Source organism: Melozone crissalis, unplaced genomic scaffold (genome assembly GCF_028551555.1).
Source record: "Melozone crissalis strain CALT ecotype California unplaced genomic scaffold, PUWL_Pcris_2 ptg000013l_1, whole genome shotgun sequence".
Classification (NCBI taxonomy): Eukaryota; Metazoa; Chordata; class Aves; order Passeriformes; family Passerellidae; genus Melozone; species Melozone crissalis.
Genome location: NW_026535791.1, coordinates 9,991,630 through 10,017,477, shown reverse-complemented (window position 1 = coordinate 10,017,477; position 25,848 = coordinate 9,991,630). Strand labels below are relative to the sequence as shown.

Here is a 25,848-nt window from a genome sequence, read left to right as displayed (position 1 = left end):
TTAGTTCTGCCTAACAAAATTACAATATGTTTCTGCTACAAAAATGAGCATGCCAAAGCACTTACTTGCTCTGCCCCTTCGGCAAGCTGACTTGGCATGGCGTTCATGCAGGCTGGTAAACTCACCACCTTCCAAAACAGTGATCTTGGGCCAGATGCCAGTTAGATGGCAGAAACTGGTGCATGGGATCCATCTCCCAGAGCTTTGAAGTGGCCCACACACACCCGATAGGACACACGCACTGAATAACTTCAGACCCACAGATGCTCTCATGTGGGCAGTTGCTGAACCTTCTGTGTACATGCTGCCTCTGGATGCTCATACTCCAAAAGCTCCAACTGCTTTGATTTTTTTTTATTACTTTTATTCACATCAGACAGCTTTGCATGCTTTCTTAGGCTTGCCTTCTTGGTTGGAGACAAAATTATTGATCAGCAAAGGATCCATGACACACATAACCTACGCCTTGTCTTGGGACTCAGCAAAGGAACAAAGAAAAGTGCTATCAAGGCCCACAGTTCCCTGCCAAGGCCAATTGCAATAAGGAGGGTCCAAGTTTGCTATGCATTACCTCTTAAGAGAGGAAAGGCCTCAAAAACTAAAACCCATTGACAAGACTACTACTATGCTATGAGTAGGATGACTTACAATGGACGAAGAATTTCCCCATACAGAGGGCCACCTTTGGAGTTCTCTGTGGAGAACTGACCCTGGATAAGCCACCAACCCATCTCAGTGGAGAAAAAGATTGACATTTGTTACTCTTCACTTCATTACCCCAACTTTTGCCAAGTACTGGGTAACCAAATTAGTTTCAGAAAACTTTTGACATGCAGGTAGGTGTATGAGATTGCTGAGGCTACCAACTACACCATTTACACGTGACTAGTACTTAGCAGCAACACTTGATTATTATTTTTGGCATAAGTAGTAGGGCAGAGATGCACTGAACAAGTAACTCTTCTTAAACTGAGTGTCCTGAAAGACAGTATCACAGGAAAGGGAAAATGTGAGAGTCAAAAGGCTTAAACAACTGGGGCTTCAACACCACAGTTTGTTCATACTGCAACATGAGGTGGCTCAGCCAGGCCTGACAAAAAAAACCAGATTTAATTATCTTGGATTGTCAATGTGCTACAGCAAAAATTCAATGAATTTTACACTAACAAATAATCACAACATATATCACCCTTCCTGCTGACAGAGATAGGTAAGTTTGTTCTGCACCATCTTACAATATTGTGAAAAATTTAGAAGAGTGCACATTGGTTTTCCTAATTTTGGTTCACTAAGACAAGTTGAAAACAAATCCCAGCACACAGCCAAAAGTATTTTCTTTGCTAGGGAGTATTAACAAATGTCCAAACCCATCACATGGCATTCTCCTGCAGATACTGATATCAGACCTGCTAAGAAACATAACAACTTCCATTGTTCAAATTCAATAAAATTCTGTAAGTATGAGATCTCAAAAGAATAATTAAGCCAATTATCATGGAAAGAATCTTAGTTATTCTGGATAAAAACACAACTGCATGTGTGAAATTTTAAATTATTGACTTCTTCAAAAATTCAGGGAAGGAGGGAGGTCTCACTCTCTGAAAATGATAAAATAAAATTATAAAAATAAACGCTATCAGACCTTTCAAACATCTTGCTCTCAGTTTAATGTTCAGTCTTCTGGCTCTCCCACAGTCCCTTCCATCTGTGGTTTTGCAGCTTCACTACGCCAGAGCCATACATGGCAGATGCCACATGTCAACCTGATTTGGGATTTGTTGACTACTGGTCAGGCAACATGGCTACTGGGCTGGCAGAATGCCAGCAAAGCCAGGAGCACAATCCCACTGTATGTGGCTCTATTGCAGCCACAGCCCTTCCCTGGAGCACCCCCAGCACTGGCCTGGAGCACACCTTCTCCACAGGCAGGCACACATCCCTCCTGCAATGCCACAGGCACAGCAAGGAGCAGGTGTTGCTGTTGTCACCCTCACTTGCAGGCACACATCCATAGTGCACGTAGACATCAAAATGAGAAATGAGTGATGTGTGTTTAAACACACACTGGTCACTTGAGAGATATGTCTCAGATATTTTAGATGCTGACCTCATAACAAACAATGGCAAAGAATGAGCATCACTGCCATTCATCTGGATGAATACTAATTTGTCATCTCTACAGGTTGCCTGTTCTTGTCACAAGGTGGAACTGGTCTTGTTACAGTCAATACAGGAGAAAAAAGAATGTTTTCTTTCTTACACCAGAACCAGTATGAAGCTCCTCATCTGCCTTGTCTTGGCTTTGTCATACACTGAAGTAGTAGGAGTTTTAAGCCTTTTTATAGGTTTTCCATGAGCCTTGTGGCTCTCCCTGCTTTAGCATGCATGGATTTTACAAAAGGAACACTACAAAAGAGCAGAATAAAGGATGAACAAAGTACTGATCATGTGCTGCATTTTAGTTACTCATAACAAGATTAAAACAGTTCCTATTACCAGCAAGTAAAGCACAGAAGTCACAGGACTGTGTGTGAAATGTGATGTTGAAGACCTTACCCCTGCTTTGGATTACCAACCATTAGTATCCTTCCTTTAAAATATTGCTGAGAAAGTTATGGGACTTGAATTAACTCTTGTTCTACAGAACTAAGAAAAATTCCTTATACCTGTCTCTGCTCCTCTTCAAGTAGATACTTAGATAACCAGTGTATAAGATGCAATCACAAAGCTGAAACTAAAACTGCAATAGCAATTTGATAGAAATTTAGAGATATAATAATTAAAAAAACAGATTAGATATTTTTCTCACTGCTCTATAATTTTATAATAACTGTGGATCTGCCAAACTAACCTACTTACCAGTAGTAAATACAATGGATTATTTAATATAAGCTGTATTATGTAACACATTCTAAATTTCCATAATTTAGAAGTCTCTCACATAACTCTTACTTCTGGTAACCTCTTAAGAGATTTCTCCCTAGCTGATTTTTAACCATTTACCTTAGCAGTACAGCCCTGACCTCTAGTGGGCTCAGTGAAACAATATTGCAGGCAGGATAACATGCTAAGCTGGTTTCATAAACAATATCATTTAAACCTGGAAAATGTAGAAAGCAAAGGCATGCAATCAGCCAAGGAATAGCTGTTTTATTAAACAGATGAAAATTAATTGCAGGCTAACAGCAGTACTGGTTTTGCCTTAAGCCAACATCCATCTGATTGATGAGGTGTTTTGATTCTCAGCAGATGACTGCTCATTCCCATTGGGAGCTCTGTATTCTGTAACTCTTAGTTATCTGCAAAGTTTGCTTGACTTATCTTTTTTTTTGCTAACTTACCTTCAGACCAAAAGAAAGATACCTATGACTGGGTTCAGAAAAACAAGTAAGACAGGCTAGGGATAAGTACATTCCTATTTTTCTGTGATCTAAGAACTAGATTAAGACCTGATTGCTGCAAAGGTTTATGAACCTCTATTACATTCAGTAAAAATTTAACACTTGCATGATACACTCCAGTTACCCAAAGACTGAGGATCTTAGGTTTCCTGTTATTTTTATCCCACTGTGAAAATTAAATCCAGAGCTCTGACAAGATTACTGAAATAATTTTCCAATTAAGTATGGGAGGCTTCCACATAAAGACAGCAGAAAATATGCAAGAGACAACATTAAAACATAAAAACAATTAAATTCAGCTGCCTTCATCTAGAAGGCCAATGAAAGACACAAAGCGATGGGAATGTGGTCTCCCTCTTTCAAATTCCTGACACAGGATAAATGATGCATGGACAGCCTTAACAGGATAGCCACAGATACTCTGCCATACTCCTTCCTACGTGCCCTACAGTCTCCAGCACAGAAGTTTCGTGACAGCACTTGTGAAAGCTGATTCTCTTTGTGTCACATTATATACCTGCTTAATGAATATAATGTTGTTCTGGTTTGCTGTGAACTAAGCAAATGGGAATCGGGCCAAACTAGACAGACAGAACATAACAAGGCAACACTATGGAAAATAACAACAACAACAACAACAACAATAATAATAATATTAATAATAATAATGATAATAATAATAATAAGTGCTATTGTTATTGTTATTTTTAAAAAAATATACCTCTTCCAAAGAGTGACAAACGCACTGCACTTTAACATCATCTGTAAAAGTTTAAAAAGCAAATATGCAGATATGTTATCCAGATTCTGAGTTCTGCAAGAGAAGGCCAACAAATCTGTTACTTATGAAGTTTGGACTACTCAGTCAGAGTAGCCCATCCAAAAATTAATTATGTAGAAATAGTACATTTCTTTGCTTATTCATTAGAGAAAATGCTCAATAAAAAATGTGATTTTTAATCCTTTAAGGAGAAGAAAACATCCAATTTCTATCCTTATTACAGATTTATTAATTAAATATCTAAATTAATTTTGTTCATAATCCAAACACATATATTAGACTTTGCCAAATAAGAATAATTTGACAAAAATTTCTAGGGATCCTGAGGCTGCCCTTAACTTTGCTACGCTGCGATTCTTGCACTCAGACATCAGTGCCTTAATTAGAGGGCCTCGTCTTATTGTTCCACTATGGTTTGCCATGGCAACCTCACTGTTTAGTTCACTGCTTTGATTGCTCATATTGGATCAACTGGTACTGGACAAAATTATCTTCCCAGAAATACTCTAAATATAATGGTTTCTTTATAAGCCTCCCTTTATGTGCTAGCAAGCTAGGTATGTTTGGCATCATAGACTCGAATTTTTTGGCTATATCTGTATTGCCCTAAGTTCTCCTTGAAAAGCCTTCAGTGCCAAACTCCTCCAACCACAGGTTCCTTGGCTCTTGGAAAGAATATGACACCTATCCCAAATCCAAATACCAGACTGAGCTAGCATCATGAGACATTAATTACTATAAGCATGCTTTGGCATTCTCATAAGGGTTTCTATGTCAGCCCATGTCAAGAAAAGGACCAGCCAGAGCAGCCTTCCTATCTAAAGTACAGCTTGGACTGCATAACCTCCTCAGGCCCAAGCTAATGTTGCCTTGCCTGCCTCCAGACCATCAGGAAGCCAGTCTATTCTGACCACCGTACATGTCCTCAGTTTTTACTTTCTTCTCCCTGCTTTTCTCAAAAAAACAGAAAAAACTGTATCCAAAAATCAGCCCTAGTAACCTCAGCCTGTGGCTTACTCCCTGTGGCTCACAATGTCTCAGACTTACCACCTCTATTAAATCTCCTTGCTTTATTTGCTATCCTGAAAAGGATTGTTAGCTCCTGAATTAATTCTCTGATAGCCACATTTTTGTGTACAGAAATGCAAGCAAGCTTTTACCCACTTTATCTCCTACTGAACAGTTTTTGCTGTGCCTAATAGGAACTGTCAAGTTCAAACTGTCAAGTGGGGAGCAATAGGGAAAGAATGGAATTAGACATGCCTATGCCACAAACTGTAAGTCAGAAAATTCAAAAAATCAAGGCTGTTTTTAAGGTGTCTCTACAAAGCACCTCAGAGCTGAGGTATGAACTTGCAGAAAGGCTCAGTTTGAGATGGAGACAGATAATTCTAGGTGTCTCTATGAGTTAATGCTCCCACAGTTGGAGGAACTCTTCAAGGCAGCCAAATCCCAAGGGAGTGACTTGTTTGACCAGCAGGAGGCTGACTAAGACAGGGGTAATGTCCCCAGCTGAAGAACACAGATCTCTCAAGCTTTGTGCTACACTTGCCAGACCTCTAAAATTCTATTTAAACAGTCACATTAGAAATATCTGTCTACAAAAGAAAATGGAAGCTGTGGAGTTTCTTCACGTCTGCAAATCATTTAAGTCTTGAATACAGATGTACATAATCAGGGTAGGAAATGTTACCACAGGGATTTATAACTGCCCACACAGAAAGCCAGTGACATAAGTGATTTAAAATTCAGGAATTCATGGCTGTTTGCCCTAAGTTTCATCCCCATGCCTACAGGGGACTGACTTGAATGAAGCACTTTCTACTTACAGCATGCTGTCATTTCTTTTTAATGTTTATACTCAAATAAGAGGGACCCTACTTGAATTACTGTCTCAGCCTCAGCATATAAATCTGACTCAGATTCATAGGCCTGTAATCCATTTAATTTTGAAAGAGCACAGGAAAATGAAGAACAGCTTTGCAATTTTGTACAGGGACAGGTCTACGAGTATGGCTACAGAACTCTGGTACTCCCAGGGCATACTGCACATAAATTTAGAAAAAAAATAGGTGAAAGGATGGCACCACTGCATCCTCAAAAGCGATTCCAAATTGGATGAAATGCAGTTGCTGAATTGTTGGACCATACATCTATTTAGTGCCTAGATGAGTCAAGGAAGAGCTGCCACCTGTTCCTGCTCCAGGACAGGATTCCGGCCATCTTTTCTCTGTTGCTCAGGAACAACATGGGCTCCTAAAAAAATCAATAAACTAGCCTTCCTGTTGCTGAAAATAGGTGTCCAACTTATTTATTCCCACAGCTGAAGAACAGTGATCTCATCAGATGTTTTTATTCTATGCACTGAGAACCTCTGAGATACTCTAGACACAGCCAGTAATTGATTCCCAGTGTTTCGGCTATGCTGTGAGACACAGAACGGCTCCTAAGAATCCAGTGCTGAGAGCAAAACAGTGTCAGCACCAAGACAAAGTACTTGTGTAGTCCTACAAGAAGCACTTCACTCTATCCAGAGCTACCTAGGGCTCCCAGTGTCTACATTTTCTTGAGTTTTCAAGTCCTCCCTAGCTAGAACATGTCAGCACCGCAAGGTTAACAAAGGCATTGAAGGGTGGTGTTAGGTGTGTTTTTTCCTATAGGACTGGCTGCTGGATCACAGGGTAGCACGTTCACTCATTGCTGCGAACAAATAAATTATGGCTCAGCCAGAAATGCTAAAAAGGTCCGGGAAAAACATGCTACAAGTCATAAAAGTGCTGTGCTCAGGGACATATGTGCAATGTGTGGTGTAGATGTGCCTGGCAGAGCTTGAGTGTGATGTTCCTGGGCTCCATCGGCCCATGGGCTTCCCGGGGAAGTGACTGCAGCACCAAGCTTGAGAAGTGTTTGGACACTGCTCTCACGCACACGGTGTGACTCTTGGGGACGGGCAGGGCCAAGAGATGGACACACCAAATATCCTTACAGCATCCCTGAGACACACAGCAGCCCATCCTGATCTTCACAACGGCATTAAAGCTGTGACTCGCAGCGCAGTCCAGGCTCTTTACTACCACTAAACCCCTCGAACTCCTGGGCGCCCATCCGTGACCCTCACCTACCCACACCCCCACCTCCATCGCGGCCCCGGCGGCGCTCCCCGCCCTCGCCCGCCCCTCGCGGTCTCCACGGCGACCCGCCCGCCCCTTCCGGCCGCGGCTCGGAAGCGGCGGGGCGGAAGCGGCCGGGGCGCCGCGCCGGGGGCGGATGCGCGGGCGGGCGGCGGGGCCGCTGTGCCGGGGGCTCCGCGGGAGAGGCCGCCAGGTACCGGCGGGCACGGGGCACCCACGGCCGGGGAGGGGCGGCGGGACGGGGCCGGACCGGGCGGGAAGGGAAGCGGGGCCCGGCCTGCGCCCTTGGCTTGCGCCGGCCCGGCCCTTCCCGGCCGGCTGCTGCCGTCGGGGGCTGCGCCGCTCGATCTCCGCCCCGGCGGTGGCAGCAAATTTTTTTCGTTTCTTGATTGACAGCTTGCTGTGAGTCAGTTTTAAACCAAACAATGCTAGAAGACGCCACTAGTGGAAGTGTTGGCTATGGTGTTGGCTAATAACACCTTCTCAAAAGCAAAACAAGAGAGCTGATGCGGTGTGCTAAACTCTCTGCTTTTCATTAAGTGTTCTAGCCTCCTGTGCATCTGAGGTTGTGACACCTAGCAAACTAGGTGGACTGCTGCGATAGAGAAAAGTGTATGTACGTTTACGTGCGTGTTGCTTTACTGTTGAATAACACTAATGTAAAATGATTGTGAATAGTAGTAGTAGTCACTGGAGTGAGAGCCTCTGCACTAGCAGCGAGTGGAACACTTGTTTCTACTCTTGGAGGAAACTCTGCTAATGAAATTAAAGTAGAATTAACCAGAAGAGTTGTATTTAAATGAAATACCCATTTCGTTTCTCAATGGTATTTTTTTTCTCCTTGAATTTTTTGCTTTTAGTACCCCAAGTCTGACCATCAAATATGATTCTTTGCCTGCTACACGAAACTCCTTAAGTACTTCTTTTGCCATTTGGCCACATGGCTTCAACTACAATGGTAAGTTAGGATTTTGATCATATATTTTCAGATGTTTTTGCTCTAGTCTGCTAACTGTCTGGCTGATGAGAAGAATGCCACTAATATTTGACATTTTCTTTTTAAAAAATTGTTTTGCTTGTTACTGCTGAATTCTGATATTTCCCTTTTCAGGAGTGTCTTCATAGCTTTTGGATACTTCTAAACACTTACTCACTGGCCAGTGCAGCATAGGATTTGCCATATCATGCTAGTGGTGTTTTCAGTCAGGAGTGGTAGCAGGAAATTTGGTGTATATAAATCCTACTTCTACATAGTAGTCTTTTGTTCACAGATGCTAATATTGACATGGATTTTTACCTAATGTTAAACAGTCAGTGAATTGAATATTTGAAATCATACCTAGTCTTAGGTATTGTTGAAGTATCTACTAGATATATTCTCTTATATAGAAAGATCAGTATTTAACATTTTCATAAAAACACCTAGGCACTTGAAAATCATAATGTTCTGTCATGGCAGGTTCTACCACACAGTAGCATGGTAAGTAGGTGGGGGGATTTTCATGAACAGGTAAGAAATTTTGTTTTAGGTATATTATATGAGTGTTTTTGTTGTATATTTCTTTGTTGTTCTTTTGTTGTTGTGTAGTATGGTTTTCTTCACTGTATTCTATTCTAATAAAATATTACCTGTGTAATCACTGGTGCTACCTTGGACTGGACATGGCTTGTGTGTCTTCTGTTCCTTGAGGCTCAAGTAGAGGTGTTTGCTTTTAGGAGCAGCTGATAGGGATGGTTTATACTGAGGGAATAGGACAAAAGCATGTTTGGGAAGAGGTACCCATTGCAAATGTTCCTAAGCTTCACTGAGTATTAGTGCTTGTCAGGAGTACATTACTAAGGACATTTTCCAGCTGCCACTGAAGTGAATGCATTGCTTCTCTGGACTTACCTGGAGATGAATCAAGCTCCTGGCATTCTCCTACAATGCTTTGGTTCTTAATAGTGTTCCCTTTTTTCCTCCCTGCTCCAAGTCACTTCCATTGTCTGGTTCGTTTAGCAGCTGCACATTATTCCTGCACAAAGGATGTCAGAGCTTAAGTGAGTGCCAGAGAAAGAACATTAGAAACCAAGGAAGACTTTCTTGGTTTTTTTTTATTTTGACACTCGTGCTTTTTTTTATTCTGGTTTGAAATACTTGTCAAATTTTAGTCCAAGAACTCGTAATTCTGATCTATGAAGTTGTGGGCTCTTTTTTAAATAAAACTATATCAGGTGCAGATGTACTGAAGTAAAGAACATTCCAAAAGAGCTAAATTCATTAAAATAAATGGTATTGAGTATACCATGCTATGGGATATTGAGAAGCTTTTGCAGATTTTGTTGTGTTTCATGGAGTTGGGCAGACTTTTAGCCCACCTTGGAAAAAGTCTAGTGGAAGTTGGTTTTGTTTCCTAGCCACCTAACAGTATATCATATGGAGCACTTCTTAAATTGTGTTATGTGCAGAAGTAAAGTTCTGAGCACAAGATCTTTGTTTCCACCTTGTGAAGAATAACTGTGCTGATACTTGGGCACTGGTATCTAAAAGATAAATGTTTTCTTCCTGGACATCTGTTCGGGGATATTTTGGCCTATCCTTTCTGTTGAGTTGGTGACCAGCTTAACAAAGGAGATCTGGTTTTCTAGTTGCCATCTCTAATTGTTTTGGGTAGTGTTTGTTAATGCTTTTATTAGGTGTAATTTCCATTCTTGCTTTTGATTCTAATTGCCTTTTTTTGTTCTAAGGCTTCATAATTTAGCCAAGCCTTGTGATGCAGTTACATGAGGTTTTAGCTAAGTTTAGTATGTGCCAAAGAATTTTTGAGTCCATCTTCTAATAATAAATTTGTATCAGTTATAGTAGGGTTGTTGGGGTGTTTTTAATGTATGAGGATGTTAAAAAAAGGTCATATAATTTCTAAAAAACCCTTTGTCATTCTTGCAGCAACAAGCTTTAGAACTGGCATTGGATCGTGCTGAGGTAAGAAGCTAAATTGCTTGTTTGTACATAATTTATTGGTCTTAGAGTTATAAAAATACAACAGCTATTTTTTTATTTCTCCTGAAGAGTGGTAGAAAACCATGTTATGTAAATATATACGTGTGTAATCACCTATACATGCAACACTGAGATTGCAGAATTCTAACTGAAATTGCTGTCATGTATTTGTCTCTTATCTATTGTACTGAGAGCATCATCAAGTGCAATGGTGATAGACTGTGCAAGACTTGAGCTTTCCCCTTCTAAACCAGCAAATCTGTGTGCTGTGGAATAAGCAGGCAGAAATATGTGGTAAAATCCTGTTTGTGTTTTTAAGGATAGCCTTGTGAGAATGAAGAGGCAAGTGCCTTCACATTCATGTTCCTTAATGCTGTCATCTGATATAACAGTTACCTTGAGCCCTGTTACAGGAAATACATGTTCCTGTGAGAGAACATAAATTCTGAAAAAACCTGTTAATTTAAGTACTTCAAACAACAGAGGTTTGGAAAAACCTTGTTAGAATATAAATCACATTTTCTGGAGGATGCTATCTCTTTTATTCTTTTTTAATTCAAATGTTTAATGTACATGAATTGTATTTACAAGGCATAGCTCTATAGAGAAAAATAATTAAATGCAAAAGGCAAAGGATGAACTTCCTGAAATTGTCATGTTGAAGATTATTTGCTTTGTAAATGTTGTCAAGCCAGTATGCATAAACTTGGTTGTACCTTAGTGTGTTAACATGAACTTCAGTAGTAGTAGCTAAGTACAGTAGTGTTGTAGTGTTAGTTACTACTGTAATTAAAAGATGTGAGTGTAGGATCAAGACCTTGCATGGAACTGGATGCCATGGGCATGAAATGCTGTCTTTGACAGCTAAATTGAGTTGTGTTCTTGTTGATGACTGTAACATAACATTGTATTTACTGCACTTTTGGAACAGTCTTCTACTGTAATTGTTAATTACTTTCTGTATACGTGGAACACAGTCTGGTAATGATCTCTAGTTGTGTGGTAGCTAGAACTAAATTTCTTTGTAATGCATGCTGGTTTCTTGTTTACTTTTCTCTTTTAGTATATCATTGAAAGTGCCCGTCAGAGACCTCCCAAAAGAAAATATTTATCCAGTGGAAGGTACCACGAGTTTCAGTATTTAGTTTTTTAATAGCATTTCTTTGATTTAATTTTGGTTACATGTTGAGTCTTTTTAATTTCAGAAAATCTGTATTTCAAAAACTTTATGATTTATATATTGAAGAATGTGAAAAAGAGCCTGAGATAAAGGTAAGTGGAAATTGCTGAAAAGCTTTTCATTTCTGTCTAAACAGGCAGGTTGAGAAAATACTTTGGTTTTAATTCCACTTAATTTCTTTGTTAAATCAAGTATAAACCCTTCTTACTGTAGTAGTCACTTAAAGATAAGACTATATAATGTGAAGAGTAAGGCCTAGATTGCTTTAGTGAGCTGTTCATTCTGTCTTAATCCTGTGTCACTGAAGGTCACTTGACAAGTTCTGGGCCAGTGTCAGTGCCATGTGCGTTGTTGTTTCACAATCAATTGCTTAGCGTGACTGCCATGGAAAAATGTGGAACATTTTCAGACCCTGTAATTTTGTTGTAAATTCTGATTAATTTCTCCAGTTGTTGGTAAGCTAAGAAGTTTTGTGAAAAATTTTCACAATGTTAGCAAAGACACTCAAGGAGGCTTATCTTTGCTAAAATCTGAATGTCAAATTGAACCAGATAAAGCTGTGGAACCTGCTGTATTGCTGCTTTCAAGGAAGTAAAACTAATGAGAAGACAAATGAGCACTCAGGTTAACTCCCAGCTGATGATTGTACCCAGAACTCGTATTCAGAGATGAAATATGGTCTCCAGCCAGAGGCTGTTAAGTTATCTGAGGTTCAGAATTCATTGTCTTAAGTTCTAAGGGGATTTCAAATGTTTAAATTTGTAGGATGTTTATGTGCTCTCTGAAACACATCAAATAATTATAAAAATCTGTTATACATCGAAAAGATAGTTTTACAGTTCAATACAGGAATAGTGTCTGTGGCTGCAGGATCAAATTTCAGCAAATAAAGACAAGAAAACGCAATTAAGAAAGCTTCCAAATGTACATTATTTTAACCCTGGAGAGAAATGCTGCCTTCTGTTAGGAATATCTGAAAGTACTAAATATTTTGTTGTTACCAAGCAAGTTGTACTGGATTCATGATGTTTGTAGAATGATACAAATAATGGTGCACTGTAGATTTACAACATTTTAGCATAATGTTATTCTTATTAACTCTGTATGTGAACTTCCAGTTCTAGGGTTTGTAATTTTAAATGAGTGGGATTTTTTACAAAAATCTGTGTCTATAAACATGCATGATACATAATACGCTTACCCTGCTGACTACAGTACAGTTAAATTTAACTGGGCTTGTTTAGATGTGTAATTTGTCATTAATCTAAGCAACAGTCTAATAAAAACAATTGCTGTTGTTTTTATTTCTGCTAATTATTTCATAGTATTATGTTCATGAGCAATGTTTACTTTTAAAGCAGAAGCTGAGACGAAATGTGAACTTACTTGAGAAGCTGGTTATGCAGGAGACGTTGTCGTGTCTGGTAGTAAACCTCTACCCAGGAAATGAGGGTTATTCGCTGATGCTCAGGGGAAAAAATGGTTCAGGTAATATTCTTCTCTTGAATTTTAAAAAATACTCAGAATGCTGCATAAATTTTTAGAATGTGTTGTTGTTTACATTTATCTGTTACATAATTGCAACATAATTGCACTGGGAGGTGGGAGAAGAACCAACTGTACTTGAGCTAAAAATTTGCATAAAGCTCTGAGCTGTTTATCTACAGACAAAATCTGTAGATATAGTCTTTTTGATAGCTTTCCAGTCTCTTATTTTCCCTTAGTTTCTGCAGCTGCATATGCAAGTTTCATTCACTTCAGGTTCCTCCTGTCAAACTGTTTCTTTCACTGCTTCCCATGTCTAGATCTGCCCAGAGGCATTAGTGTTCCACTTTGGTGTCATTTTCATGCCATTTGTACTGCCATGGGCGATAAGAGCATACATTATGTCACCTGGGAGCAAAAGCTAGCACAGTACGAGCAAACTAAAACTCTAAGTACAGAAATGGATGTAAAAAATAATAGTATCCGAAAAAATGGTATGTGTGGATAGGTTTCTGCCAGCCTTGCTTTTTCCTGTGCCAACTTTGTTTTAGATTTCTTAATGTGTTTTTTTGAAACACAAAGGTAATATGTTTTGTTTAAATTCAGACTCTGAGACCATTCGTCTGCCTTATGAAGAAGGAGAACTGCTTGAATATTTGGATGCAGAGGAACTACCACCTATTCTGGTTGATCTTTTAGAAAAATCTCAGGTTTGAAATTTCTGTTTTCAAAAAGAACTTATGTATTGCACCCAGATAAACCTTGATTTTTCTGAATGCTTCACATAGATGATTATAAGCACAAGACACTTGTGCATATGAAACTGTAGTATTTAATGCCCCAACTAAATATTTTATTGATATATAGGAAAAAAACCAGTACTTACTACTGAGGAGAAGGAGATAAGAGAGATTGCTATGATTACAGCTGTGAAACATCTTCAACCCTAGCAAAATTTCCTTTGTTCTTTGTCATTATGGAATGTTTGGCATGGGAATTTCTTACAGCTGCATTGCTGGCATATGAAAACACTGCATTTGAAGCTTGTACTTTAGGTGTGTCTAGGACAAACATATCTGTGTACATAGAAAAGACTGCTGGTCTGAAAAACGTAGTCATGAGTTTTATTCCTAGTTTCACTGAATTTTATATGTTATATAGCAAACTTCTTTATAGAGGCAGGGGAAGATTGGTAAATATTAGTTTATTCAAAAGCTGGTGTTTTTCTTTCAACCAGGTTAATATTTTCCATTGTGGATGTGTCATAGCAGAAATACGGGACTACAGGCAGTCTGGTAACATGAAATCTCCAACCTACCAAAGCAAGCACATTCTTTTGCGACCTACAATGCAGGTAAAGAGGAGCCTTAAGTAATTTGTGGTAGTTCATAGACTGGATATGCACAGTTACTGAACATATATTATCAAATCCTATTATTCACAATTACCATTATGTCTTTTTCCTCAGACTTTAATTTGTGATGTGCATTCTATAACAAGTGACAACCACAAATGGACACAGGTAGGTTAGAGGTCATTTAAAAATTTTACAGTGATGTCATAATTACACAACCAAAAATTTATTCACAGTTTTTATTTGTTTAATAATTTTTTCAGGTTTTTTCTAAGATAATGTCTACATGCATAGGTATATAGGAACTTGACTACTGTAAAAATTTTTATATTTATTAATAGTTGTGTATATTACAGGAGGACAAACTCCTACTTGAGAGCCAACTTATTTTGGCTACAGCAGAGCCTTTGTGTCTTGATCCTTCAATAGCAGTGACCTGTACTACAAACAGACTCCTGTACAACAAGCAGAAGATGAACACTCGCCCCATGAAACGGTATTTTCATTTAGTAGTAATGCTTTATGTAATGCTTTATGTAAAAATTATATAGCTCCTCCTATGTTATACCTACTTAAATAGGAATATGTGAGAAACAGTCAAGAAATTATATCATCTTTTTAAGTGTTCAGTACTGTATTTTATTTTGATTACTAGTACATACTGTAGTGGGCTCATTTTTGTATATCAAAGGAAAGTATAAACATGTTAACATAATCAGTTTTATTGCAGTTTGGATTTGAGGTTTTCTTTGCATAGGTTTTGTGTACGCAGAGTCTGATGGCAGCTCAGTAATGTAAAATATATAAACAGATATGTTGTATACTGATCTCTTATTTGTTAAAAACTACACATAAGTTTCATCCTGAATGAGTAAATGAAAAGAATTATTTGTGTGTTTGACATTCAGGTTAAACAGAAGTGTAAGTGTATAAGAATATTGGAAAAATTGAAAATAATGTTATATGCACTGTCTACAAAATATTGAAATTATTTCACTTTTGTGCATGGTTGGGCCCTTTTTTATTTCCACAGAAGCTTGAAACCTTTGTTCAACATGTTTGTTCTATCACCAGAGTTGCATTCGCTCTGTAAATACGAAATGCATTAATGGTCTGTCACAACTAGTGAAATATTTTGAAATTAATTTGCATGGAAATACTATGCTAGTACCAAATCAGCGGTAATTTCTGAAAAAAATATAAATAATGAATTTGATCAAGCTGTCCTTGAAATTAAAGCTTGATGGTCAACAAATATTCCACTAGAAAAATAGGAAAAGGGATTAAATGTATGTCCCGAACAGCATTACTGAGTCTATGAATTTGTCATGAAACAAAGACTAGAGGGTAGTTACTGTCATTATAACTTTATAGTTACATAAGTAGAACAAGGATCATTTGATGGAACTGAAATTATGACAATACATAAATATTTTAAGCTTGGCAGCTTTTTAATTACTTATTTTGATGATGTACTTAAATTAGGCATTTAAAAAATAAGCACATTCTTAGTGCTGAAAGAGATGAACAGAATACTGGTATATTTTATAAATAAGAAATCATAATTTAAAGTTGTAAAGTTTAATCCAGTCACAATCCAAAAGCAATTTTAAATAAGTATTTAGAAACTTATTAGTCTCCATGTACATAGCAGTTCCCTGCATATTTTTGGTTTTGTACAAGGGCAGTGGGGAAGTTAATGTTGGTGATTTTACAAGCTTAAGTGTCATTTTGCCATAGGTGCTTCAAAAGGTACTCAAGGTCCTCTCTGAACAGACAGCAAGAAGTAGCTCACTACTCAACTCCACCTCAGCTCAGACTACTTGACTACTTACAGAAAAGGAAGGAGAGGAAAGCAGCCCAGCAGTATGACCTCAAAATTTCAAAAGCTGGAAATGTGAGTGTTCTGAAAAGTAATGTAATGTACTTCTAACTATTTAATTAAAGGATTTAATATATTAATCCTGTTTTTCATTTTCCAGTGCGTAGATATGTGGAAACAGAACCCTTGCTACTTGACTGCTCCTTCTGAAGTAGATGTAAGACCACCAATTGTTATGTATAATTAGCAATTATTAGAAATTGTATTATATGAAGAAGTGTCTAAGAAGCAACCCATATCAAAGAATGACCTTTAAAAAATGGAAGTGACTTTAACATTTACAGTTACTTTTTTGTACCATAAGGTATACAAATTAAGCCACACTGTAATACATTGCAGTTGTATCAGAATAGTTTGGATGAAGTAATCAGTACAAACAAATTGTTAGCATTGTTCTTCTGTGGGCTCAATGAGCACATGTCTATTTGAAGTTCTCTGATAGTATGAAAACCCAAAAAGTCAGTGAGGTTTGTAGATTGTTTAAATATGAATCACTTTTCATCTTGGCAGAAATTCCTGCCTTTTGATATGTTATACCATGGGACATTAATATTTTGAAAAGTTTTAGATTTTATGCAGAGAATTCTGAGAGTTGTTTTTTTCACTCTGTGTGCATTTTTCTCTTGGGGGAATTCATATTCTTAGTTTCTGGCACTACCAGAACACATACTATTAGTTTACAGAAGGAACTCATAGAAAATCCTGAGTTGGAAGGGACCTACAAGGATCATCAGATCCAACTCCTAGTCCTGCAGGACAGGACAAGCCCCAAAATGATATAATGTGTCTTGTCCAAATGCTTCTTGAACTCTGTCAGGCTTGATGGTGTGACCACTACCCTGGTGAGCCTGTTCCAGTGCCCAGCCACCCTCTGGGTGAAGAACCTTTTCCTAATATCCAACCTAAACCTCCCCTGACACAACCTCAGGTACCTCCCTGGGGTCCTGTCACTGGCCACTGAGAGTTTAGATCAGTGCCTGCCCCTCCTCTTCCCCTTACAAGGAAGTTATAACTGCTATGAGCTCTGTCCTCAGTCTCCTCCCTGCTGAACAGACCAAGTGAGCTCAGCCACTCCTCATGCAGCTTTCCCTCAAGGGCCTTCACCATCCTTGTGGCTCTCTTTTGAGTTCTCTCTAGTAGTTTTATATCCTTCTTATACTGTGGCACCCAAAACTGCCCCCTGCACTTGAGGTGAGGCAGCCACAGCTCAGAGCAGAGCAGGACAATCCCCTCCCTTGCCCAGCTGGTGATGCTGTGCCAGGATGCCAGGGCACTGCTGACTCATATTTTACTTGCCACCAACCGGGATGTCCAGGTCCCTTTCCACAAGTTTTCTCTACTATGCTGAGATTTTTTAAGGGACTGTAGACTAGACAAGACTGTAGCTCTGGACGTTATAGGGCTGCCAAGAGTGCAAATGACAGTGTAAGTTTCTACAAAACAAACCTCTCTTTTCACTTCAACTGAGATGTACCTGACTTACTCACAGGCTTTAGGAATTACTGTTATGGTGAAATTACTTAACCGTTCCACATTGCAGGCAATGATTTCAATCTGTAGTCTGAAACCATGTTTCACTCTTCTGTTAAGTTTAACATAGGAAATGTGCTATAACCCTATAAATGTATAGTTCTGAGGATTCCTCAATTAAGTTTCCTTGAAGAAACGTAGGAGGTAACATAGGGGATTCTTTCTTTTCTGATCTCTCTGTTTTGTTTAAGGTGGAAAAATATGCCAAAGTGGAAAAGTCTATCAAGTCTGATGACTCACAACCAACTGTCTGGCCAGCACACGTGAGTTATTTAGACCTTTGGCCAAACTTCACTGTCTCTAGTTAAAATGCCTCTTATTTCAACAAAATCAGTGTAATGTGGAATAATCTTCCCTCCCCCAATTTAATTAATCTTCCATGTGTTACAGAGACATGGGAAGATTTCCAGAGATACTTGTAATTTTATACAGTAAAGCAAGCATGTGATCAGTCTGATTTCCTCAGATTTTCCAGAAATACAAGGATAAGAAGCTTGTACTAAAGAAATTATCATTATTTACACAGACATCTGCACAGCAAATTGCTTTCTTTACTCAGACATTCAAAGGCTGATTAAAAAGAGCTTTATTGAAATCAAAATGTTACATTTTGAGAGAGAGTAATATTAAATGCCTCTTACAAAAAAACTCCTTCTGCAATGTTTAAGTTGAACCTTAAGATTTTTGGCACAAACGATGTGACTTGATTAGAAATAGTAATTTAATATAATCATTGATTAATTCACATTAATAATAATTAATTCACTGATTAGTTATGTGATTAAATCACATAATTGATTATTTTTTTATAATTTCAGAGGCAAGGTACTAGCTTTATTACAGCATGTATCATGATATCCTTGTAGTTGCTTGTTGGAAAAAAGCAATACTTCCCCATAGAATTTAATGTTCAGCTCCAGCATTTTATTCTCAACATTTTTGCATTTTCATAATTCATATAAAACTGTTTCTATATAGGTTTACCCAGTCTACATTTCTATGTCTAGCATGATCGTTTGGGGTTTGCAATAACTTTGTATTTTTAAGAGGTATAAATCCTTTTCCTCTTGTCCTGTTAATGTAACTTCTGGAATCACTTTGATTTTAGATAATGCACCCCTTCCTATAGAGTGTTATTTAAAGTTACTTATAGAATGTTTCTTACTCTGTATTGTATATAGAGGTGGTCTGCTTTACTTGCTCTTTCAGCTAAGACTTGTTCAAGACTTACTAGATCATTCTGTCTTTTTAGGAAATGAAGGATGATTATGTGTTTGAATGTGAAGTTGGTAATCAGGTTCAAAAAACAAAACTGACCATTTTTCAGTCTCTTGGCAATCCCTTGTACTATGGTAAAATTCAGACGCTCAAAGGTGATGAGGAAAATGACAACTTATTAACTCCATCACAGTAAGTTACATGTTCTTTTTTTAAACTATGCTGTGATAAGTAAGTGGAGGAAAACAAGCATTATTTGTCATTTTCAGACTCAAAAGTACTCTAGAGCTAGAAGTCTGACTTAAGATTTTTTAACCAAAAAAACAACCAAAACCAAAACATGTACATGCCACCATCATATTTCAGATGTACTTTTATTTTAAATTAGTACATTCTTTTACATTAAAGATACATTGGGGGAGAAATAGGACCACCAGCAAATCCAGTCATGAAAATTGTGGAGACACTGTGAGATGTTGTTACACTCCTTTTTGGTGATACTCAGAATCTTGATTGTTCTCAAAATTTGCTTGATGCCATGAAAGTGAAAGATGTGACTATATTCTGTTTACTCTTAGATCCAGTTGAACTAAATAAATGAAGAAAAACATGAGCTTCTGAGAAGCTTCATAATTTTGAATTGTTTGGAATATGCTGGTTTTGGCTGGGGTTCTACAAAGATTCTCTGCTCTCGGCTGTTTTTGTTGTGTATACCAGATAATTTGTGTGGAGGAACCCATGCAGCAGAGTAGAGCCTATAAATTTCACTAAGGCAAGGAGCAGTGAGACTGAGAAAACCTTTTAGTTCTGCTAATGAAAGTTATTTTTATCTTCTAGTATGTAATCATTCTCTTATTTTTTTATGAAAATCTTAAAACATCCTGAGTTTTAAGAGTATTTTATGCCTAGACTTGAGCTATTCACTGTTTGTTTCCATAGTGTTGTGGTTGAACCCTAGCTGGCAACTAAGCAACATGCAAGCACTCACTCTCTCCTCCCCTGACCTCCCTGGTGGAATGGGGGAAAAAATAGCAAGGGTAAAAGTGAGCAACCATGTGGCTTGACATAACAGTTTAATAGGTCAAGGAAAACCTACACATGCAAGCAAAGCAAAACAAGGAATTCATTCACCACTTCCCATGGGCAGGCATGTGTTTGCCTGTCTCCAGGAGGACAGGGCCCCATCATACCTGATGGTTACTGGGAAAGACAAATGCTTTCTCTTTAAATGCTTCCCCTACCCCTCTCTTCCTTTTTGCCCTGGCTTTATTTGCCACATGGTATGTATGGAATATCCCTTCCTTTGGTCACTTGGTGTCAGCTGTCCTTGCAGTGTTACTTCCCCACTTCTTGAACACCCCTAGCCCTTTTGCTTGTGAGAGACCTTTGTCAGTACTGCTTAGGAATAGCTAAAACACCCTTGTATTACCAACACTGCTTTTAGCACAAATCCAAAACAGCCCTGTGTCCGCTGTCATGGAGAAAATTAACTCTACCCTAGCCAAAATCAGCACGCATACTTAGTGCTGATCTTTTTGGAGCAACAGTGCTAGCTTAGAGTTGTGTAATAAGGCTGGGAATTAAATTAATATAGAGGTATTAAATGCCTAGAGGGTTTTGGAAATCATTGCTAAGACACTAACAATTAAAGTTCATCAAAACTTAGATAACTCATCCTTGGCAAACTGACATATGAAATGAAAGGTGAAGTAAACTTTTTTGTTGTTCAGTAAAGTAAAATACTTTTAATTTTTTTTTTTTGGAGCTGGAGAAACTTCTGTAAAGTTAAAGAAACATAGTAATAAGTTTTCGAGCTGTAAGTGTTATGCAAAAGAGAGATACTTATTTAGGAGGTCTGGAAAATCATAGGGAATTGGAATTTGCATAAGTTAAATCAAACAATGGGAACAAAATGTTTGTTAAAATATTATGCATAGGACTGTTTTTGACCTCCCCTCAGCACACTTGTATTTCAGTCTGGGTGTACTGGTATGGTGTTGGTTTATACATATCTTTTCCTTTGTACTTTTTCAGAAGTAATTCTGTAGCAGTTACATTTTTTAAAAAAATATATAAAATCCAAAACTTTTATATTCTGCCTTTTGCTTTGTAGGTAATTTGCTGTTAAAGGAGACCATATTAGATCATGTGTGTATATTGTACATATAGTTAGGAAGTCAAGTGTGTATTTCAAATACTGAATGATACTTAGTCCATTGAATGGATACATTATCATTTGTATTTCAAGCAGGTATGAGAAAAACACAGCAGTGCCATTTGTTTGAAGCCTTGTGATTATGAAAATATGTTCTTTTAGTCCAATTCATGACTGAAAATATACTTTATATTTTAGGTTCCTTATTGGTTCGAAGACTGATGCTGAAAGGTAAATTAATATAGTTTGTACAGCTATTTGGCTTGATGACAAATAATAAATTTTGTTCCTTTTTGGCAGTTATGACTGCCAGTGCTATGGTTATGGAAGCAGATGCAGAACAAATGAAAAAAAATAAGAGGAATTAGTCATCACATCAAGAAGTAGAATAGTGTGTAGCTTCTTTATTTAACAAGCAAGGAAGAATAGAGGACATCAAATACGTGAGTACACCTGAACTCTGAGACCACTTAGCAGTAATTTCATCCTAACATTTGGCATGGTAAATTAGCAGTCATGGAAATGGTTGATTTAAACTTGTTATTTGAAGTGTAATCTAGGATTTAAGATTTATACACCTTCATTTGTTTTATTGTGCATGCCTTGATTCAGCTTTCCTAGAGAAGCAAGTCATAAACCAGTTTTTCAGGATATTTTAGTTGTAGAATGAGTAGGAGTAGCTAATTCAGGGATAACTGAGGCAGCAAAATAAGTGGTTTTTAACTGTTTGTCAGAGTACATCACATTAGATTGCCAGTGCATATAAGCACAGAACCTTTAAAAAGCAACCTCTGTCAGATCCAGTTGTGGTTTTGTGCCTCCACAGGACACTGCTGGCTATGTACGTGCCATAGCTCTTATCTTCACACATGTGCCTGACAAGGAAATGAGTCTTTGATTTGATCACAAATCAGTCATAATATTCTTTTTTTAAATAGATAATTTTGATCAAGAAACTCTTTGCTTATATTCTCTCCTGCCTCCCTTGTGCTGATACTTTTGCTGTTTGTTCTGTAAGCTGAAGTGGTGAGATTGGCTGGCTGAAAAATAAAACAACAATATTACAAGAGCCTAGTTTTAACTGGGATTGATTTCCTGATCATATCACTGAGTTGCACAAGTCCTTTTATCAGAATAAGCAACAGGGTTTCAGGGACAAGGACAAGAAGAAACAATAGAGGAGTATATTTCAAGGTCATTTTGTATATTCCACTCATGTTTGTGAAACAGTGTTCCCTCAGCTTGGTTGTCTTAGATGAGTAGAGATGTAGTATCTGATTCAATTTGATAAAACAATATTTTAAACTTGTTTCCCTGATGCTTTAGCAAATGTCTGTCATAATGCTCACAGGGGAGTGATTGTTCAGCCCTTGCATTTAGAGTCCTCATCTGACATGGACCTCAAGCTGAAGGAGGGTTGACTGTTTCACAGGCAGCATAACCAGAAGGGACTCTTTTATAAAATATTCTGGACCTCTGTAATAAAGGGAGAATAGGATCCCTGTTGACTGACATCCCAAAGATCTGCAGTTGCTTTTGGGAATGGAACTGTTCTGTTGTGTTCTGTATTCCTCCAGTAGAGTGTTTCTCACACTGTATTTAGTATTAGAAAAAAAAAGAGATTAAAAGTTAAAATTTAATAAATCTGAGAGCCCAGGAATATAATGTAGAAAGATACAAAGAGGTATAAGTATGTTTTATATATGTGCATCTCTATGTTATATATAGAGATATGCTTACACAATATATAAAATATATAACTATAACATATACAATTATGTGTTTATCTGTAAGTATACTCTGGAAGTTCCAACTTGTTAATCTTTTTATGTCCTTATTGTTTGTTTCAGGGTGGTGAACCAGTACCAGGAGTTAGTGCAAAATGAAGCTAAATGTACTGTGAAAATGTTTCATAATTCAAGTGGATCAGTCAGTCATCTTTCTCCAGGGAAGGAAATGGAAGTGAGTTTATCAAGCTACAAATTTCTTTTATTTGCGCTTAATTATTGAAATATTAGAATAAATTTTGCAATCCACATTTAACAGTAAAATAACCTAAAAATGTTATCCTGAATGAATTTTTAAATGCATTATGGTCATGATCATTCAGTGTGAGTATATTGGAAAAGTTAGTGGAAAACATTTATGTTTTCAATGTTCAAATGTTGTCTTTTAGCTGTTTTAAGGGGTGGGAGGTTGGATCTGTATCATGTAGTTAGCTCCAAAGTTTTGTTTTAGCATTTTCCCCTGTTCAGGTGAAACTTTCATAGAGCAGTATAGTAAAATGCAGCTGTGTGTCTTGTTTTGCAGGTCAGTAAACACAGAAGCAGATGGAGTAGCTGAACTTCTTTTACCTTTAGAAATTCAAATTATTTTCTCTTCAATTTGAAGAGGAAAACTTACAAAAACACCCAAACAAAAACCAATAGAAACAAAAAGCCAAAGGCAAAAAAAGCTCAAACATATAAAAAAACCTCCAAAACACAAACCCCAACAACTTCAAAGTGTGTATATGTATGTTTACATGCACACGCATTTCTACATTTCCAGTATAAACTCTTGCATTCCTAAATTTCCCTGCCTGTTGGCATTGCCTTGCATTTTACTTGCTGCTTCTGGCTTTGTTTGGTCAGAGTCTACTTCAGCAGTGAGCTGTGTGTTATACTCCAGCTAGTAAATGAGATTTGTATCCCCTGGGGTGTTTCCTTGACATCTTTCCCCTAAATATCTACTTTAAAGCTCCAACAATGTTTTTCTGAAGGAGGTAGTTCCTGGTGTCAGGCAGACCAGCAGCATTCCAAGGCCAGCAGTTGCAGAAAGGAATATGGATGTTTCTATGTATGTGTGCAGGCATACAGACACGTACAACATGCATGTGTGTATATATACAATAAAATCATCTAATAAATGGGTGGAAGGGTGCTTGCCAATGTCAGCTTGTCTGCCTGTCCAAGCCCCTGCCAAAAGCTGGACTAGAGTTACTCAGGTTACTGTATTTAATTATCTAGTTACCATTGGAATGGAGCATTGGTCTTTATTTTCAAAATCAAGAAAGCAGATTTTAATACAAGAACAGAAAGGTAGACCTCAGAATTTTCCTCAAAAGATTCTTTTTTATAAGCAAGCAATTAGAAACATAGAGAGGGGCTGTCTCTTATCACTGAGAATCATTGGAAGTTAAGCTCACCAAAAAGGGTGATTTTGCACAATGCTCTGATTTCTTAGCTCATGCACATTTAATTGAGGCTCCAGTATTGACATATTCCGTTCACTAAATTGCCAGCCTCATTTCCCAGTTTCAGCAGTTTGCACACTGTATGTTTGTTTAAACAGTACTGTCATTTATGGACATCTGCTATAAGGTAAAACCACATAGAATATAACTGAACGCATTTCACTGTTGAGTCTTTAGACAGTGTCAGCTGTTGGAATTATGGATGTATGGTCTGTTGTGAGTGACTGAGAACTACAGACTCAAATAGGTGAAGCAGATACATGTTCAGATAACCTGATGATTAGGATACAAAAGCAAACAAAAAGGCTGTATCTTCCCTCTAAGAGTATGAAGTTCTGGTCCCACTGAAACCAGTGGGGAAATGTGTCTTGATTTCTCTGCATTCAAGATTTTCCTAAATTTATTTGAAATCCTGCTCCCAGAATAAACAATTCTGATCCTGTTCTTTAAGTCTGTCCTGGTTGAAAATGGCAGGTATATAGAGAATGAATGAATGAAATTGTCATTTTTCAAGTAAAATGTAAATGTTTTATTATTTCAAGTGTATTCATCACTTTTGTGTTTGTGAAAATTACTACAAGAAATTCCAGAATTATGGAGAAAAGTGAAACTCTTTAATTATATTACTTATTTTTTTGCTCAGTTTAAATTTTTACTAGCACTTTCGTGCTGTTTCTTGATGGTAAAGACTCCATCTAAAGAGAGTTCATCATAGGTTATTTTTTAAAAATAAATGCATAAGCATCTGAAATGGCTGAAAGGAATATTGTCATAGTTCTTAGAAGCCTTCATACAAATCAGTTGATTTCATACAACCAATTGCCTTTTCTGTCAGCTGTGTGAAAACTTTTGTCATTGCTTTGGTAGTGTTAATTGCTCTTTCCTCCCAGCAGCCGGAAAGTGTATCAGGCTCTGTTCAGTCTTCAGTACTGGGGAAAGGTGTAAAACACCGACCTCCTCCTATCAAATTACCTTCAAGTTCAGGAAGTAGCTCTTCAGGTAATTCTTTTTTGACTCAAACATCTAATTTTAATATGATCTGCCTGTTGTAAAATGAAAGTATATCCCTTTAGTTAAGATTTAATTAAAACATACCAGAATCTTATCTGTGATAAGAGCATGGGGTTTTTTGTTTGGTTTTTTGGGTTTTTTTAAAATTTCTGATTATATAGTTCACAAAATTTTATTTTAATATTCAAGGTAACATGTACTCACAGAATAGTAATGTATTTTAATTATGCTTTTTCAGGTAATATTTTTAGTTCACAACAGTCAAGTGGCCATCTAAAATCCCCAACTCCACCTCCTCCTTCTAAGCCTCCTGGTCTTTCTCGGAAACAATCTATGGATCTTAATCAAGTTAGCATGCTCTCTCCAGCTGCCATGTCTCCTGCGAGCTCTTCACAAAGTGAGTCACGACCTAAATTCTCCATTAAATCTTAGGCTTTTGCATAAATGCTTCCTGAGATAAACGTCTTAACCTGTGGAATGATGAAACTTAAGTGTACAGTGTACC

At 37.6% G+C, this 25,848-nt stretch overlaps 1 protein-coding gene across 11 annotated transcripts in view; it reads left to right on the top strand.

Moving 5' to 3' along the window:
* Positions 1 to 7,426: 7,426 nt before the first annotated feature.
* Positions 7,427 to 25,848, top strand: part of SUPT20H (SPT20 homolog, SAGA complex component) — a 29,419-nt gene continuing 10,997 nt past the window's right edge. For 6 of the 11 annotated variants that reach the window (XR_008482866.1, XM_054272268.1, XM_054272263.1 and 3 more), the window contains exons 1-18: positions 7,427 to 7,506; positions 8,174 to 8,271; positions 10,240 to 10,275; positions 11,357 to 11,415; positions 11,499 to 11,565; positions 12,832 to 12,961; positions 13,565 to 13,668; positions 14,196 to 14,312; positions 14,427 to 14,480; positions 14,669 to 14,808; positions 16,053 to 16,209; positions 16,295 to 16,351; positions 17,916 to 17,987; positions 18,977 to 19,134; positions 21,296 to 21,328; positions 22,948 to 23,059; positions 25,223 to 25,331; positions 25,582 to 25,740. Coding sequence is in view for 10 of the 11 variants with exons in the window: in XM_054272268.1 (XP_054128243.1) it covers positions 8,254 to 8,271; positions 10,240 to 10,275; positions 11,357 to 11,415; positions 11,499 to 11,565; positions 12,832 to 12,961; positions 13,565 to 13,668; positions 14,196 to 14,312; positions 14,427 to 14,480; positions 14,669 to 14,808; positions 16,053 to 16,209; positions 16,295 to 16,351; positions 17,916 to 17,987; positions 18,977 to 19,134; positions 21,296 to 21,328; positions 22,948 to 23,059; positions 25,223 to 25,331; positions 25,582 to 25,740 (1,582 nt within the window). In the remaining variant the exon portion in view is untranslated. The remainder of the gene's footprint in view (positions 7,507 to 8,173; positions 8,272 to 10,239; positions 10,276 to 11,356; positions 11,416 to 11,498; positions 11,566 to 12,831; positions 12,962 to 13,564; positions 13,669 to 14,195; positions 14,313 to 14,426; positions 14,481 to 14,668; positions 14,809 to 16,052; positions 16,210 to 16,294; positions 16,352 to 17,915; positions 17,988 to 18,976; positions 19,135 to 21,295; positions 21,329 to 22,947; positions 23,060 to 25,222; positions 25,332 to 25,581; positions 25,741 to 25,848) is intronic. The other 5 variants (XM_054272271.1, XM_054272266.1, XM_054272273.1 and 2 more) reach the window with 3 other exon arrangements.